The 19,649-nt window shown below is 38.4% G+C and overlaps 2 protein-coding genes across 2 annotated transcripts in view; one reads left to right on the top strand and one right to left on the bottom strand.

Moving 5' to 3' along the window:
* The window catches only part of PSMD1 (proteasome (prosome, macropain) 26S subunit, non-ATPase, 1), a gene marked incomplete at its 5' end in the record, with an annotated part of 68,839 nt that overhangs the window by 26,072 nt on the left and 23,118 nt on the right, over window positions 1-19,649 (bottom strand). The gene's annotated exons all lie outside the window — the stretch shown is intronic.
* Window positions 9,041-19,012, top strand: HTR2B (5-hydroxytryptamine (serotonin) receptor 2B, G protein-coupled). The gene is made up of 3 exons (XM_008938760.1): window positions 9,041-9,350; window positions 15,554-15,754; window positions 17,882-19,012. Exons 1-3 carry the CDS (start codon window positions 9,041-9,043, stop codon window positions 18,760-18,762), a joined length of 1,392 nt encoding a protein of 463 aa, XP_008937008.1. The 3' UTR covers window positions 18,763-19,012.

Genomic DNA, 19,649 nt, shown 5'->3' with positions numbered 1-19,649 from the left:
TATCATACACTGCCAATTTCAGCATTTCTAATGCAGCAAAGGCAAAACTGTTTGTAAAAAGCACCTCTGCATCAGACGAGTTTGCATTCTGAACTCATAGCCATTGCAAGCACATCCATCACAGCTAATCTGTTAAATTTACCCAGTCTCATGACACCATAAACACAACAGTGATGCAGGAATGTGTCCGGCAAGGACATGCTCATGAAAAAGAAAGACAGGAAACTATAAATTGCAAGTGATTTAATTAAGTCTGTTTTCAAAGTGCACATCATCTGGTTACTCACTTCATCTCATTGTGTCTTGCAGCCCAGACTAGCTTTTTAACGGTCACGTTCACAATCCTAAAAGCAATCCAGCAAGCTGTTTACTTCGACTATGAGCTGACTGCAGACTGCAACGTACCAAGGAAGAGACAAGAACACCTTAGTTTTACCTTCCCTTTTTTACACTTGTTATACTGAAAGATGGAGGTTGGAGGGTGGTGCCAGTACTTGCTGTACACAGGAATTACAGCATCATCTAGGATCATTAAGTGGATATCAAAGCACTCAACTCAAGAGACAGAAAAACCATTACAGAGTGTACTCCAGTGCTTGTTTTATTTAAATGAATACCTGAATGACAAAAAATACAAGTAAAAGAGATCTGAATTAATAATCTAGTTCACTCTTTTCCTTTATTGTGACTGGAGACAGAAGACACGTCATAAAACCACGCTCTCAATACTTCAGTTATACACTACACACAACATCAGTTGAGTTTCCAACTCTAGCTATTACGTCTTCCCATTTCAACACTTTCCCATAGTCTCCTCTGATAGTGAGTCCTAAACCCCTCTTCACACTTCTCCTAAACATCTCCTAAAACATCCACATGGGGAAAGAATCCCATCTACCACCACCACCTTGCCAAAACCTCTTCTCCAAACAGAAAAAAAAGCCTCAAACAAACCACAAAACCAAATAGCCTAACACAAAAAAGAAGAGAGGAGCAAACAAAAAGTTGCTGGAAACTCTGGTGCCTCTAGGATATAACTGGGATGACAAATGTTGAGACATGGGAAAGATCTGGGAAACTGAATGATTCTGGTCCTGCAATCATGCAGAAGTGAATGTTAGAAACTAAAATGCACATTTAAAACTACCTGGCAGTCTCTTACTCAAGTAACAGTCTGGAGGCTGACAATGTTTTTTCTAAAAAATGAGCTGATGCAGAGACCAGAAATAACAAACCCTATAATAAATGAGCCCAAGCATTCAGCTGCACAGAAGATTTAAGCTCTTGCACAAAGACTCTCAACACCTTTGTGTTTGCTTTACTTCCGCAAGAGTTACACAGGCAATTGTGAGCCAAAGAAAAGAAAAGTATCTTCTGACAAAGATGTGATTATGTACTTTGACGAATCAATCATTAAATTCCTGTTCAGAAAGCTCAATTTTATAGGATCATTAACTTGGACACAACTCTGCAGGCTCAGAAGTTCCAACACAGTTTTTAATATTAAAACAGGATGAAAGTATGCTAATTGGTTATGGAATTCTTAGCCAGATGTACTTTATTTGTGGTCATTATTTTAAGTGCTTCTATCTGAAATCTATCCATAAAACAGTCAAACATTCTGACAGGGGTACATCTACTTGGGGAGTTAAAGCTACTTAACGAGTCCCAGCACTTTCTCAGTAACGCAGTCTTCTTGAACCTGCAGTCCTCAAAAAGTGCCTTCCCATGTAATAGAGAAGTAGAAGGCAGAACCACTAGCAGGCTGCGGAAGCTAAAGAGTCTTGTAAAAATGCTTATCAGAGGAACAGGACTTCAGTACCCAAGAGCGTTGTTGGCATCAATGCTTAATAACATCTGCTTGCTTGCTTTATTGCTGAGGCACTTCACCAAGTCCCACACGCTGTTGCCAAAGGTTAGCCCACATAAAACCAAACCTGCACTTAATAAAATTTATAATACGCATAACAATTCTTCCAAGTGATCAAAAGAAAAATTAAAAACCCCTCATAAGCAGTTACAGGCTGCAGTTATGCTCCGCTGGCATTACTTCCAACTGCTAATCCAGCTGAGGAGTATATTTAAAACATGACCACGTTCTCCTCCCACTGGCTGGAGGCCTTCACCCTTCACTCAGAGCACAGCCACACAAGCTGCTGAGGTGACACTCAGCACAATGGAGGGGCAGTCCTGCTGCTGATGGAGGAGGTTTCCACCTCAGTGGTACCAAGCCCCATGCAGGTTCCCAAACAAAGTCTATCCCACTCTGGCTCTCTGCTGGAGACCTCCACCACTCTGTTGTGCTGATGGCTGAATCTGTGTGGCTACCAGGTTGAATCCTCTGGTAGGAAAAGAGAGCAGTAACAAGCAGTATGAGAAAACTTAAAAACAGGACCAAAAAAAGATAAGTGGCTTATCACAAGTCACACTCAGCAACAGGCTACTCTTAGTCCTCATATGGACATCTGTCATTACTACAAGTTAAATGGAAAATAGCATCACATGGGATACCAGGATAACATCTGGAGATGAAACTTCTGCCCACTACATTTCCAGACACACTCCTCCCCACCCCCATAAAAGTCACAGTAAGAATTCTAAGCTTGGAGTATGTTTAATATATTTTGCAGACAGAAGCAATGTACCATAGTCCCTTAATCTGACCTTCCCATAACACAGTCTAATAATTTGATCTAAAAATTCCTAGATTAAAGCCTAAGGCAAGTCTCTAAACTGGGCCATATATCCTACAAAGATAGGCAATGTCTATTTTTAAAAACCAAATTATCTTTAATGCATTGGTTCCTTTTTTCCTAACACTGCTTTTGCTCAAGCAGTTTGCTTTTGCAATTACATTTTACTACAACAGCAAAATGACCACAAAAGAATGGCCTGATTATTTCCTTCATTTTCATCTGAAAATTGCTCAGCTTCTCCTATATAAGCCACCAAACCACAGGTGTCAGTGAACTCAGACCCATCCACAGAAAAAGATCACAACTACCCTCAACTTTGTTCCGTTACTAACAATTAAATGAATCAAGAAGCTGAAAAAGACAAAAAGCTTCTTCTGCAAGACTTCAGCACAGTAGTCAGCTACAGCTTTGTTTCCACCCCACACCAGGGCAAGTTTTACTTTTGTGATATGTGGGCTGCAAAGGAAGGACTTCCTCCAAGACTCTGGTTCGGTTTAGAATTCATAAACAAAACCATAAAGAAAAAATAAAGATACATCAAGACAGTAAGGAGAGATTCTCATCAAAACATAACAGCTAGCATTTTAGTAGTTTTACTCACCAACTTGTTACTCTCAAAACCTCCACAAAAAAAAAAACAAACACCCTGTGTGGCTAAGGATTTTGCTTCTTCAGGGAAAACAGAACCAGAGAGAACGCAAAGGAGCTGCCTAACTCCTGCCAACTACCTTAGTCTTAGCCTCAACTTTTATCTAATTCCTGGGGATGTTAAACTCCTGGACATCATTAACTATAAGTGACATATTTATATATGCATAAATGTTACATTCTCACTATAAAAGCTGATAGTTTAGCTTGTAAGCACCCTAGAATTTCTAGGAAATGAAAGAAAGTTTTGGATTCTTCCTTACTTCCAAAGAGACATGAAAAAGTTTTTAAGCCTCCAGTGCAAATATTCACAAAATAAACCCCAGGATGTTGATTATCACTAACACAGACGAATATGAACAAGCTCATCCAGATCAGCTGGACAGGGAAAGTGGTCAGTTCTCCTTTCAACCCATTATGTTGGCCATGGAAGGTTCTCCCCAGTTTGTAGAGAACCCTGAAATTGTCTTTCCTTTTCACTGTGCAACATTTCTTACAGCAGCATTATTAAGAATCTATGAGACACCTAAACTAATTGTTTTTTTTTCTGAAGGTAAATACAACTGCAACATCTGCAGATATTTTAATTCTTAGTAGACTTTGCCTAAAAGGGCCTTACTGGGCCACTGAAAAGTTGAGGAATGCTGTTAGGTTCATCTACTCTGTTTAACAATCCACTTGAATCTTTTTTCCAAGAGGCACGCAACACCACATTAAAAACTCATATTGCCACATTTTGAAGCATAATCCACTTAAGTTTCTTAGACCACAGCCCAGTTAGAATCACATCCAAACACCTTTGCACAGTTTATGTCCAGTTCTGCAAGTTCCACATCCTGAAGGTTAGATAACTACTGTCTTTTCTACTTCAGCAATATTTAAACATGAAATCCTGTATATGTATATAAGGTAGTATAAATAAGTAAATAAACAGAATAATAATAAAAAAAAATCACACTGGTCTTGTGACTGAGACTAAAAATGGAAGTGTTTGAAGCACCACTAACATACAGTTATTTTTTAGTCTAAATATTTAAGGACTTTACAACTCATTGAAAAATGAAACGTCAGAGAATTAAAGAACAATGTTAAATATCTTTTAAATTCATCATTAAGTCTTCCCAGTCATATTTCAAAAAAATCTAAATATTTGTGACTTTCTAAACTATTGGGCATGAATTAATCATTTGATACAGAGCTATTTCCACAAGCTGACACAGTAGTGCAGTGCCAGATAAAAAAAGGAAAGCTTGACAATAGTTTCATTTCAACAATGAATGAGTTAATAAAGGAGGAATGCAGATAACAAACTGCACAATTTGCAGTAATTTCTGGAGAGAGGGTGGGGTGCAGCAGAGAGGAGAAAACATAGAAGATGGAAAACCTGCATAGAAAAAGGCAACAAACTGACATATTTCAGTATAGACTAAGCATGGATGTAAACCCCAACTCTCTCTCTCCAGAAAAAGGATCTGAGCTATTCCTGCGCCAGGAATTTCTGCAGCTATCTCAGTGCAACACAGCCTCCTCCAGAATTTTTTTTTTCTGTGAAACGCCTCCTGGTTGCCTAAGAAAGACTTGCTAAAAATGAGAAATTCAAGGAGGCCCCCCCACTGTGAGAAGGCTGAGTCTGAGTGCTGCCAACAGGCTCAGCAGATGAACTTGAGGGATAAGCACCGACTGAACAACACCGTCACCACTGTCAGCTCACATCCAGTGTGCACATGGCTCCATTCAAATAAAATCCTATGGGCAATTTGAACACAGAAATAACAGCAAGAGGTGGGAAACAAAAAACCACCTATGCATGGTTCAAATATTCCGGTTACAGCGGACCTAGAGTGGTGTCTACCAAGAGTTAGGGTTTAACACTCATTAATGCAGCAGAGGAACTGGACAAGGGGGCAGGGGAGTGGCCTGCACAAAAAGCCTGGCCAGAGGCACGCAGTGAAGAACCTGCTGCAGATCTGTATTAGATATACAGGAAGATGTGTTTCTCAGAAATGACTCAAACCTGGGAAAGTTCAAAAAACATCCCAAAAGGTAGATAAGCTTTCTAGCCATCTGAAATGAAAGCAATGCACCAAGCAAGTATACATGCTGTGCAAGCCTGTGTCCAGCTAAACTCATATCATCTTCCTACATGAGTTCCTAAGAAACCACTATTTTCATCTCTATTTAAAATATATATTTTTCTTTTTAATTATGTATGAATGCATTTATACAGCTTTCATCAGAACGATTTACAGGCAGTGGTACAGCCTTCAGCTGGTGCTTCATCAAGGTGCCTCCCCCCTCCCAATTTATTTAATTTAGCCATTGCAGTGGCTAAAGAGATGATTCTGTCATATAAATGACATTATAACATCCACTGAAGCATTCCAGAGAAGTGGGAACACTTGATTTTCACTTTGACCAAAAGGAGTTCTTTACTGCAGTAACCAACAGTGATGCTTCTCAGATGGTAAGATCTGTGATCAAAATTCGTAGAGGTAATATAGAACTTAAGCTGACAAAATTACATGTTTATAACTCTGATATTTCCCCTACACTGACCGAAGTGATTGAAAGCTAGTGTCTACTGTGCTGTGACAGAGAAAATTTGAAATAAAAAATAAAAAACCAAAACTTTCAAGATAATGCTTCAGCTTCAACACAAGCTTGACCTGCAACTGGTGCTGATGATTAGCAGATGGTTCTGATAGATTCATAGTCTATTTTTTCCCTGAAAGTTTTAATTCTGTTTTTTTATTCAGAGATGTGACATGAAAATTGGCACATGGCATACACCCACAAGGAGATGACTGAAGTGAAAGATAAATCTATCTTCTACTATACTTTGGTTGGTTTGCTCCAGAACATTTTCTGGGGGTTATTTTTCCATTTATTATGCAGGCATACTGCTAATAGCTCCATCTCCAGAAAGTGGTAATAATTCTAGCCATCTTTCAACAAGGAAAAAAAAAATAGCTCAAGTGTCAATAGTGATGGAAAACAAGCTTCATCTGTATAATCAGAAAGAGTGAACACTGGCTGCATTTAATCCAATGGAAATGTTGGTAAAGACTTCAAGTACAGTTTGATTAATGCCAGAAGAGCCTTCAAGATTTATGAAACGAAACAGCAGCTCGTTAGACATAGCTGAACTTAAGGAAAAATTAATCCAAAACTCATTAGCCCAATACAGTATTGTCCTGTCTCAATTTCTGCTTTTTGTATGTTTTCATATACTCTGCTCTCTCAGTACTATTAGGGGTGACAATGGGGAGGTGGTCAGATAAGGAAATCAAAGATTTATCCAGCTATTGTAATTAATTTCCTAACATATATACTTTTCTGAGGAATTAAGATATTGAAAGTCAATTGTAAATGATTATAGCACAGAATCTTACTGAAGATTTCCTTTAAAAGGGAAAAATAACAAGTGAGAAATACTTTGTTGGAAATTCTTTTGTATAAGCTGAACAAATTTTAAGTCAAGTATTTCTATTAATTTCTGGCAGCAGCTTTTTCTTTGGCCCCAAAGTAGCTGTATCCTAAAGATATTAATGCTTTTAATTTTTTTTAAAAACAAATATAAATTGAATCACAGTTCACTGAGGATAATTCCCACCTCAAGCTTGGTGAGCACGAGTAGCTCATGACTGATAACATACAGGGGGTCAGACCGTGATCTCATGGTCTTTCTGGCCTTAAACTCAAAGATTGTATTACACACCTATCCAGCTAATGTCCTTGGAAGTGAGGTCTATTTCCATTTTAATGCAGAACTGTAAGATGACATTAGAGACCATACACACATGCGACTGAAAGTTGGGAGGTAATGAAAGAGAATACTCATGATAATAAAAACCATCTGCACAAAGAAAGATTTAAAGTAACAGTACACACACTTAAAATAGTGTGCTAGACAACACTTGTATAAAATTAGGAAAAAAAAAAAATCAAAACTGGAGTGTTTACAGGGCAGCAGAACTTTTTAGGGTTAACTGTGCTTCTGTCCAGTGAGCAAGTGAGGGAGCGAGCAGCCGTAGGAGCTACAGTACCGTTACCTGAAGGGTCCTTTACAGGACCTGCACATCCTGATACAGCTACTAGGAGCACACATTACAGTACTGGAGCACTGAACCAATCAACCCTCTCTGGCTCTTTTCCAGCCAAACCCCCACTCATCTACTTCCCTGCTTTTCAAGCACTGGAGCTGGATACACTGGAGTGAGTCAATCAACAAACAAGGGCAGCAGCAGACTGAAAGCTTTGCTAATGAACAAAGAGAAAGCTGCACAAAGACTCTGCTGATCACTTTAGTAAAATCATCAAAAGAATGGAAGAGAAAGGAAAAAAAAGAAGAGAAAGCAAAAAAAGAACACAAACTTATTTCTATCTTCTTTAAATGTGGCAAGAATGATTCCTCTCCTCCACTCAAGAGTTGGGAGAAAATACCTGGGTAAGAAATATAGTTTTTCCAAAATCTTGGTGTTAGAAGAAACATAAGTGCTCAACAAAAGCACACAAAGAGACTGGCTTATGAAAAATTATAAAAATGAAAACCAAATTACAACTTGTTTTCCAGAAAGTAGTGAAAAATCTTATCTTAAAATCAACCACATGATGAAAAAGAAAATTACAAAGGAAGGATCTTCCTGGATGCAAAGTGAACTCTACTAAAAGACAAGAGGTAAGACTTTCTTCACCTGAAAACTGCAACTTGTCAAATCTCCTCAGTAACTAAGCGTTCGTTCAGCTTAATGCTGTGACAGCTGTTTTAGTCTCTGCTTGAAGGGGAAAATGTAAGCGTTAAGTCTTCAGCAGAGTTGAGACAGAGAAACAGAGCGGGAAAGAAGAGGCTGTGCTTAGTGAAAGCCCTGCTCAGATTACAGAAACAAGCGGTTTACTCACCCCCCTCCAAGTAATGAGTAAAATTAGATGCCTCAGTTCCATAAATCTTTACAGTCCCCTTGAGACTGTCACCACTGTTTTATTGTCTACAGCTTCCTGACCCTCACCTGATAAATCAGAACTGCAGACATAAAAACGGAAACCTCATACATCATTTCTGAAGATATTTTTGGGGTGACCCTCTGTGGAGAAATAGGATTCTTAATAGGGGAAAATATGGGAACTGCTGTCTGCCTACGCACACGCTGCTGGAGACTAGACACTTGGGAGAGGAGGAGTTGCATATACACAACGCGAGCATCTGCCTTTGCATCAGTTTGTACTTACAAAGAGCAAATCTACCTACACAGTGTCTAAAGGGAACCATTTGGCATCCAAATTCATCTATCACATTTTACTGCTGTAGAAAGAAAAAAAAAAAAGTAAAGAAGACTCTAAATGCACTGCTTACTTTTCACAGCTACTGAATTGTCTCCTATAATCTGAAACCTGAACCTGGCTATTAAGGAGAGACCAGACCACCGAACTCTACCAACCAGAGATGGACACAAGACAAGACTTGCATTTTTAAGACTTACTTGCACACAGCAAGGCACAGGATAAAAAAAAAAAAAGAATAGGATACCAGCTCGGACATGGTTACAGTATCTCAAAATAGCAGATGACCAGTTTACCATACTGACCATGCTGGCCTTTCTTCAGGATCATCTTGGAGCAGAGAGGAACAGTGAACTCTTACACCATACACAATTCCTGTGTAAAATACAGCTCCTGAATATATTCTCCTGGACACAAAAATGTCCTATCCTCTACTTTTCTTGAACGGATCTGGAGTTGGCAATGGATCTTTATCACCTCTCTCAGTAACAGGAGAGCCCAAGCAGGACTACCCAAGTGAGGAACAAGGAAACAAAGTGCGTTGGGCAGCTTTGCTGATCCTCCTGGTGATAATCCCCACCATCGGGGGGAACATACTTGTCATACTGGCAGTGTCTCTGGAGAAGAAGTTGCAATATGCCACCAACTACTTTTTGACGTCCTTGGCAGTGGCAGATTTGCTCGTGGGTCTGTTTGTGATGCCGATTGCCCTTCTCATAATATTATTTGGTAAGTACAGTGTGTTTGTTTCATCAGACTAACATAGGGGATACAGTTCAGGGAGGTCTAATTTAAACAGAAAACCTGTTTGCTTTTCATCATTATAATTTTAAAAATCCCTTGGATGAGGGCTGCTGAATCTTCTTTCCCTCTCACCTTAATATAGTTTAATGTCTTTATGGGAAGTACATCCACTGTGGATATTCTTTCCTTTGAGACAAACCATTTGAAAACAACCTAGGACTTAGAGCTGATACTAAATTAGAGCTAGATATGGTCACTTACCTTTTGTACAGTGTAATGTTATTTTTAATAGCATCAGCACAATGTTATCATCTGCTCTATTGGGTATTATACTAATTGTAGGCAGTATTCTCTTAAAAAATGTGAAATGAAGACCTGGTATCTCTTCACTAAACAGGTTTTCAACTTTCTAGGAGTCAGGGCACCTGATTTTATCCTATTATTGTCTCTATGCTCTATAAGCAGTCACAGACAGTCCCTGGCAGCATCATTGACAACAAACTTTACTAGTACCAGTTTCAGAGATACTGATTTTCTCCCACCCTGGGGAAAGCAGCAGGTTCATAAAGCATCCCAAAGAATTAAATTATGTGTCAAGCCAAGGATGCCTCAGTCTGTGTACCTAATGTTTGAGACTCAGTCTATAGGATCCGGACTAAACGATAAATAAAGCAGTTATTTTTTACGTGAACATACATTGGGTGTGACATTTTCTTTCTGGTTAGTCACTACAGAACAAGCATGACCTTTTTGTATTCTCTCATGACCAGCTTTATTTCAGATATTGCTTTTGACAGCTAATCAGAGGCAGCTCCATGGGAGTCTGTCTTTTACTGTTAACGTTTCTTTAAGAATACATTTTAAATAATCTATTTTTGTATCATACAAATGGGAAAAAATTCAGATGTATTTTTCAATAAACTTACAGATTTGAACAGTTATCTTTAAGATACAGATACCACTGGGCTCTAAATAATGAAGGGCTGCAGGAGTTCATTTTTTCCTCTGCTAGATCTCTAAGAGTTGCCTGAGCAACAAGCAAACACAATCATAAACTTTATTTCAGAAAGGCCACCAGTAGCTTTTGTTTGCTGCAGAAGACTGGTATCACTTTATTAACAAATGTGTTTATTCACTAAATGCCTTGAGTCTACATGTCTGTATACTACAGACTGCTGCTACCTCAACAGAAGTATGAATTGGATGTCAAAATTCAGTCTTGATATCATAAAATAGTCTTACTTCAAACAACAATTTTCTAAAAAGAAAAATGAACATACATGACCAGGACAGTGATTTCTAACTTGAAAAAAAAAACCACAAAAAACAGTCACTTATAAAAATCTTGGCATGTCTTGTATGTGCACGTGTGTGTAGAGGCATGAAAAATATATGTATATACACACACAGAGGCACTGTAACTACTTAGTTCCTGCCAAAAGCCTCATTAGTAATAAAAATAAAACAACTAACCATAAGAAGTACTAGTATTGGGCTAGCAATCAATATGAAGAAAAGGCAAGTTCTGGATTTTGTGAAGTAGGTTTTTGAAGGGAGTGGAGTCTTTGTTCTGAAATTTTAAAAGTTATTTTCATTTTGCTAGACTAATAAATCTTTTATTTTTAACTTGATAAAGAGACTATTCCTCCTTAATCTCTCAATTAATCCAGGGCTAAACCCTGGTTACAACAGTTTAAACATGCTAGGAATCTTAATTTAAAAGTCAAACAAAAGCATCTTTCATCTTGCAGGAAATTTACAAGAAAGCAGCAAAATGAGTTATAATTAAGTAAGACTACGACCAGCCTCTCACATAGCAGTGGTGAAAACTGGAATTTCTTGCATAGAAGTCTATTTGGCAACCAACCAGAAAAACTGCTTTGCCTCTTCACCAACTGGGAGAAGATGCTGAGGTGTTTACAGAAGCCCAAAGCATGAGCAAAACATGAGGAGTTACCGGAATGAAGATAGAATAGACATTTAAATGTATAACAAGTCTAAATCTGGAAGCTACATTAGCCAGATAACTACTTGAACATAGAAAAATCATTGATAGCCAGGGAGAAAATTAAACCCAGCCTCTTGGCACTTCCACATAGGAATGCTTCCAGAATAATGAAATGGCTGTGTGCAGCTTTCAGATACAGAATACAAATATTATGTTTCAGATTTGAGACTGATATCTAATTATGCGAAGAATATTTGAGGGAAAAGGTGTGAATTAAAGTGCAGTCACATCAAATGACCCTGACTGTAAAAACTAATATGTCACAGAGCATTCAAAATCTACTACAGATATTAGCTCTATGCCCTGATGGTACACTTACAGAAAAATCTTCAGAAATAGACTGTCACTGTACTTTATAGCCCTTTTTATTTTTATTAACTCAAAAATGAATAAATCTGTTACTCACTCGTTGGTATAATACCAGAAGCAGCAGATCATTTATTCTCAGCAGAGGGATCAAAACATATTCTGGTACAAATATACACTACAATTTTAATTTAGGAATGCGAGTGTCACAATATACAAACTGTTCATTGCTTTTATTGCTTGCTAAATTCTCATTTCTTAAAAAAAAAGTAGGGCATGTTAGGAAATAACTACATTCTCTGAAATCTGTCAAAAGAGTTAACCAAATTTCTAACACTCAGAACTACTGAAGGTAAGCAAAAAATGTTGCTATTCATCCGACAGTGAAAACAGCAAATAAATAGGAAAGAGCCTCTCATTTGCAAAGCGTGCAGCAGGAAGAAGTCTGTTGCCCACAGCCTGGGGGGCAATGAGTTACTGGCAGACAATGCATATACCATCTTTTAAAATACTCTATTCCTGATATTCATCTACTTAAAAATCTGAAGGCAATCTTGATCATCCTAGGCTGCAAACAATTTTAAAAATCTATCACAAGCAAAATCACCATCTTAATCTTCCCTCACTAATGATGACGAACCACAGCAAATGTTTCCTTTTTGCGTGTGCAAACTACCAGAGAAAATTGCTTTAATTAAGGGCTACTTTCCTAAATCTCAAATCTAAGGATAAGATAATAAAGTTTTATTCCTCATAAAGCAATTCTAATTAAAAAAAATAATAATTACTTTGGTGAAATTCAAAAAGTTACATGCCACTGAACAGCTGTGGTTGAAGCTGTAATTGTAGCAGCGAACTAAAGGCAGGCAGCCCCGGGGAGGGAAGAGGCAGACAGCAGCCTGGAAACGGCAGGTCCGTGCACTCCTCCGAGCTCTGAACGCTGACGTGAGGACCAACACCACACAGGCACACCAGTCTGGAGACTGAAGCTTCAGTCAGCTAGTGATTAAAAAGATCCAATTTCCATCTCAGTAAAAGCATCATTACCTAAGAGCGGCAAAATCCTTTACAGGCAACACATTTCAGCAGCCTATAATAAAATCCTATCACAAAATCCTCTACAGGCAAGATGTTTCAGCAGCCCTTATAGCTGAAGGACAAACGGTTTCCAAGTCTATTTAAAGACCTCTCTTAATCATGCTTACAGATGTACACAAGCAGTGCTTTCTACCAAGCTTTTAAGAAACCTTTTGGCTTATATCAAGAGCAGCTCTTCTATACTGTACTTTGTTTTAAGGATTACACATTTCCAAGGTATTTCCTATAAATAAAACTTTTCTTAAATAAAGATTCATCACGGGTAGACAGCTGCAGTAAAAGCTCATCTTCTCTTAAGAGTAGTCTCTCAAACACTAGGTACAGAGTTTCTAACACAGGTGTAACCAACAAATCAAAATAAGTAAAAGCAAAACATCACAGCACAAACCCAAGACACTATGTGACTCTTACAGACTTTTAAGGTATCAGTTTCCCAATATTTGTTTTGTCTAAATAACCACCATATTCTTCAACTCTTATCAGCTACTGCATTTAAAGTCTACTCTGATTTTGTTTGAATAAACATCATCTCATACAGATATAATAGTACGTAATGCTGTAATGATGAATGTGGTAACTTACTGCCTTCTGCATTCAGTTCAAAACAAGACAAAAAGAAGAGAAAGCTTTCTCTGTTCAGTTGCACTTAACTAAAAAAAGCTCTTACAACCCAAAACCATACAAGGTTACTTTGTATCAGATGGATGTTTAAGTTCATTTCTATTTAAAAGAAAGACCTATTTGATGCAAAATATTTGAGGGTTTTCTTCTGCAGAGAGTAAATTAACTACAAAAGAAAATTTTTCACACTGCAATTCTCTAAAAAGAAAAGCAATTATAATCCAGAGAGCTGCACGTGAAGTACTCTCCAACAGAAGTATGAGCTGTTCACTTGAAATCCAGCTGTGTTATCTGCAGTCCTTCATGATGTAGAACACTTCCCATTGTTCACATTTTATCTGAACTAATCCTTCATCAAAGAGTCAAAAGAAGTATTCTTATTTTTCCGGAATAAGTAAAAACATTTAAAGCCCATCAAATCAATTATTTATTTTATCTGGGTTTTATTTTTCCCCCTTTTTTTTTTTTTTAAAGAGCTGATTACATGATCTACCAGACATTTTGGGTTTCCCTTTTTTCCTTCAGAAAGACACCATACCTTTACTGCCAGCTGAAACTGTAGACAGAAAAATTAAATACAAGTAAACACTTCTTAATGCACTAATTACAACTTCCTCATACCTGCCTGAGAGAATAATTTTTTGAAGCCTAGTTTCAACCATGGTATCTATTTCAGGAAGTATGCAGCTAGATACTAAAGTTTACTGGTTAGTGATTTGAAAACAGACCTTCTCTTTCCCCTTCTGCCTCACTGCCTGTATCATCCTCACCTGAAGTCCACTGCTTTGGTGAGGTGAGGTTCTGGGCTCCACCCATCCCTGGCAATGAATGGAGTGAGGTTTCCCCACACAGGTAAGAAAGCAGACAAGTACCTGCTATGTCTGACTTCATAGAATTTCCCATTGTTTTGAGTTGATAATTTTAAAGTCAAGACACCAGCATAGTAATTTCCATCTATCAGTCACATTATAAAAAAAAAAATTTTGATCTCAAACTCTGTAACATTATCACATTGATAAGACTGGGTGTTAGAACAGTCAGCTTATATGGCATTCTCAGCATGCAGATCTACTTATTCAGAGCAAGAAGTTTAAAACTATTTGATTTGTTAGAAACGTCTTTCCCTTCTCCCCCCAACAGTCATTCAAGAACTGATTTCTCTGGTGATACTATTAATGTGCCTACTGATTGAGGATAGATAAAATCTTTAAGGAAGAAGAATATATTTAGTAGATCAACTTCCACCATCAGAAAAAAAATTCTGTGTTCACACTCTTCCCCAGGGCTACAGAACATGTCTGTAAGGTACACAACACTAAGGTGCACCTCAAATTGAACACTGCTAGCACTGGAGTGCACTACAAACTACCTGGAAGTGAAAATAATGTAGTCAAGAAAAGAATAATCAGAGTTTCATTGAAGTTTGTTTGGTTTGGTATTGTAAACATTGATAGAGGAAACTCAGCTCTCAAAAATACAAGCCTTCTGGAAATCTGAGCACTACAAAACCTTAATCTTGGACATAATAAGGTTGACAGAGTCTGTCTGCTATAAAGATTAACATTAAAGACAGATAACTACTGTAAGACTTAAAATCCAAGCCATTGCAATCATCACTTCATTAGTGAGACACAAGAGCCCTGCTTTATCACGTTAGTGCTCATCTGTATTGGGTGAAGTGACACAGTAAACTCATTTTAAAACTGTGTGAACTAGATTCTTCAAGATCACCACTAAGATTCAACCATGGCTGAATGACTAATAAATGGTTATGACCCGTTATCTCCTCCATTTAATAGAACCTTGAATCATAGGGCTACCAAGGAGACATAGCTGAAAATAATCATTTAGCAGCAGGGCGCAAGGACCAAGCACAGTCATGGCTCATTTTTAAAATAACTTTTTTATCCAGAGTCCTTGCCACAAAGCTTATAAAAGAGACAGGGAAAGGCTTATAATACACAAGCAGCTTGACCAATGTGATGGCAACAACCATGAGGGTTAGGAGCTAACTAAAACATAAGACAGAATCCAGCCGAGGCAGTGACAAAGCTCAGCTCCCGTAGCTCTCAAAGCTACTGATGCCAAGAGAAAAATCAGACACTGAAAACTCCCCAAAAGCTCAGATTCCAATGAATTTTTTGTTCTCTTTCAGACAACGCCTGGCCTTTACCAACTGCCTTGTGTCCTATCTGGCTGTTCCTTGATGTCCTCTTTTCCACAGCTTCCATCATGCACCTCTGTGCCATCTCACTAGACCGCTATATTGCGATTAAAAAGCCAATCCAGGCTAGTCAATACAATTCGTGGGCTACAACGATCATCAAAATCATCGTGGTTTGGCTCATTTCAATAGGTATGTGAGACTCAGACACTGGAAAAGGAATGAAGAAGCTTTTCATGTCCTAAACAGGTGAAACCTGGGCAAAATGGAATATTTGGCCAAGTACTATTGATTAGCAGACCCTAGCGTCTGCGCTGCCCTAAGTCCATCTCCTGGATCATAAATGGCTACATCATAAAAAAAAATAACAAAAATCTGCCTAAACTACTGCTCTTTATCAGGCTTACCAGAAAGGGAAAGAAATGAGTAGGGATAATCATCATTCTCCATGGTCCTAAATGTCCAAAAATCAGAAGACACTATCTGCATGCATAGCGTGTCTCCTAGGAATACAAGATGTCATGTTCCTGTGGTAGTATATTCTTTCCAAAACACATTTTTAAGCCTTGAGTAGGTGCTGCTAAAATCTGTGCCTTACAACAGACCCACGTATCAAGTTAAAAAAAAAAAAAACAAACAAAAAACACTAAACCACAACAAGTTAACGACATCAAAGACTGAAAGATGAAGGAGTGGCTGGTAACACTCACACTGAAGACTGAGATGTACTGGCAATATAGCATATATAGCATATAGAAAGGCTAACTTCTAAGCAAAAAAACCCCTCCAATAACAACCCTTGAAGAGTTTATATAAAGGATGCCAATATATTAACTTTCATGATAGTAACATTTTTGTGATATCTTGATATCATCTGATTTTTGTGATATCACCTGACCTGTCTTTAATGCTTAAAAAAATAAATGTGTTAAATAAGCTAAAGAAAGTGAAAACATATAATTCAAATAACTTAATGCATGCTGCAGGCAGCCATAGGCATAGTGCTGTATGCTCTGTGTGCATGAGAAAACAAAACTATTCTGCATTATTCAGGCAAGTGATGCACAGGAGAATGGGCACATCTACCTTCTTTGCAGAGGTATACATGCCTAAAGACAGAATTTCCAACATGAAGAAGAATTTCTGGAAGAGCTGTGGTGATCGGAGAAAAGATGCTATCTCGGTTTTATCACAGAAAAAGGAAACTGTTAGCATGACAAGACACTTATGAGTTGACTTGATTGATCGTTATTAATCAGTGTCATACTTTTTCTTTTTTATCCCACACAAAAGTACACAGCTGAGCCAGGGTTCTCCAAATCAAAGGTTAATTTGGTTCAGTGCTCATTTTAAATGTCTGCTGTATTTGAAGGTGTACCTCTTACTAAGAAAGGGGTCAAGTGTCTGAAGGGTAAACCATTTTGCTCTTGCTGCTTCAACCAACTTCCATAGCAGGGTAGCAGAGGAATACAGTAAATCCCTACATCTCATTAAGTAGTATCAGGAAACACAGCACAAATAACCTTTACCAGACAGAAAGGAACCTGTTGTTTTTGTTGTAATGTCAGACTGCTGGCAAATGAAGTGCTGACTATAATTTAGCAGTTATAAAAAATTCATTTAAAAGACAAGATTGCTAACATTTTTTTTAAAAAACACAAGTGGTGAATTACAGAGCTAGCTAGCGTCATTTAAACACTCTTAAATATGCAAGAGACTTTAAACAACAAATGCATCACAAACACACATTGCATAGTTCTGGCATCTATTTAACTACTTGTATATATGAAAGAGTCAAGCAGGGTGAAAAAAAATCAGCTGTCTGTGTCCAGTCGCTTGATGCGGCTCAGATAAGAAGGAAAACACAAGTCTTAGTTATTTACAGAATTTCAAAAAGTACAAAGCTCTTCAAAAAGTATGAAGGTTATCCTGGGGTGGGGGTGGGGGAAGGCAAGCAGATAGCATTAGGGACACATTTCAGTAGAGGGAAAGCCATGCTAATTCTAACAACTGGAGTCAAAGCAATTCATGTGTTTTACACTTGTCAAGTTGGCAACTTCATAATGCCTCCTCTGTCACTAAGGGTTAGGCCCAATCTCCTTAGAAAGGGCACAGTTAAAGCTGAGCTTGCTAAGTCTCATCAAGTACTATTTGCCCAATTACCCATGTGATGCTCTCAACAATTCACATTCTCTCTGTCACCCTGTTCCTGCTCCAGAGCTCAGGAACTATCTTTCTTTAGAGACTCTGAAGCTTCATCCAAAAAACAAGACTGCAAGTGATTACCACATGCTGAAGTACTTGGTTTTTCTCCTGTAGGCATTGCTATTCCGGTCCCTATCAGAGGCATTGAGGATGGAGATGGCAACTCTACAAACATCACGTGTGCCTTGATGCCCGATCGTTTTCACGACTTCATTCTCTATGGATCGGTGGCTGCGTTCTTCATTCCCCTCGCTATCATGATCGTTACTTATTTGCTGACAATCCAAGTGCTACGCAAGAAAGCCTACTTGATCAACAAGCCACCTCAGCGTTTCACTTGGTCAACAGTGTCCACAGTATTTCAGCGTGACACAACTCCTGCCTCCTCACCAGAAAAGGTGGCTATGCTAAATGGCTCCAGAAAGGACAAGATTTTGTCCAGTGACATGCCTATCTGTAGAACATCTACAATTGGGAGGAAGTCCATGCAGACAATAACCAACGAACAAAGGGCATCAAAAGTTCTGGGCATTGTATTTTTTCTTTTCTTGTTGATGTGGTGCCCATTCTTCATTACAAACATAAGTTCAGTTCTGTGCAACTCCTGCAACAAGGAGGTTTTCCAAAAGCTTATGGAGATATTTGTTTGGATAGGCTATGTATCCTCAGGAGTGAACCCACTTGTCTATACACTCTTCAACAAAACATTTAGGGAGGCTTTCAGCAGGTATATCACTTGCAACTATCGGACCACAAAGCCTATCAAGGCCCTTCGGAAGCGCTCCAGGAGGATCTCTTTCAGAAGCTCTGTGGCAGAAAACTCCAAGCTCTTTGTCATGCACGGGATGAGAAACGGGATTAATCCCATTATGTACCAGAGCCCAATGAGGCTGAGGAGCTCACCCATCCAAGCCTCATCAGCCATTCTGCTGGACACATTGCTGCTCACAGAGAGTGAAGTTGATAAAACAGAAGAACAAGTCAGCTATGTATAGTGCAATGGCAGCTGAGTCCATGTCATAGTGTCACTGTATGTATTACTCTAGTTAACTGTGCTATAAGAGGGTATAAATACTACTGTTTTGTTATTTATGTAAGCAATATCTTATAAATTTCTGTTAATTCCTCTCCTCCAAAGTTTCTTCTACTTTAATCCCAATGCCAGAGTGGCAACACCAACTTCATTCCATGATAAATGACTAACACAGAACTGTAGCCTACAGGAAGAGGGAAATAAATAAAAGCTAAATCAGTTTGAGTATCTGACTTCAGTGATCATCTTCAGCCTCTTCAAAGTACACTTCTATAAGGAAAGCATCTCTATTTAAACACCACTTTAACACGAACACTGGCAAGAAGACAGAGCACTCTGTAGGTTGATGCCCTGTGATGATATTAGCAGGGGAATACAAGCTTGATGGTTGTAACTGAAGTCCACTTTTACTCTGTGTATCCAAATACAAACTTTTCTTGTTCTCCAAAGGTATGTATATCACAAGCGGAATCATTCACTCCAGAGGTCAAAATGTCTATGTGCCCATTCCACAAGGCACAAAATTGGCTCTTAGCAGGATGAGGAAAAATTCCATGTGCTGAAATGAGCCCCCTGTGGCTTTACTGTAGGGGTGGGCAGAATCTCTTGTGCACCTGAATTACATACACAAGCCTGGTATTGTCAGATTTGTCACAGAAAACTGCCCTTTGTTCTTTTCATGCTAAGAAAATCAGTGTTTAATTAAAATAGGACAATATCCCATCAATGATCATAACAGGACAGGCAGCGCCTGGAACATCCTTTTAATTTATATGAACAAACTTTTTTATGTCCATCGGAACTTAGCTAAGGGACTGCAGAGACAACAGCTCTATTTAGACCTGCTCA

Source organism: Merops nubicus, unplaced genomic scaffold (assembly GCF_000691845.1).
Source record: "Merops nubicus isolate BGI_N331 unplaced genomic scaffold, ASM69184v1 scaffold14354, whole genome shotgun sequence".
Lineage (NCBI taxonomy): Eukaryota > Metazoa > Chordata > Aves > Coraciiformes > Meropidae > Merops > Merops nubicus.
This window is presented reverse-complemented; position numbering and strand designations above follow the sequence as displayed.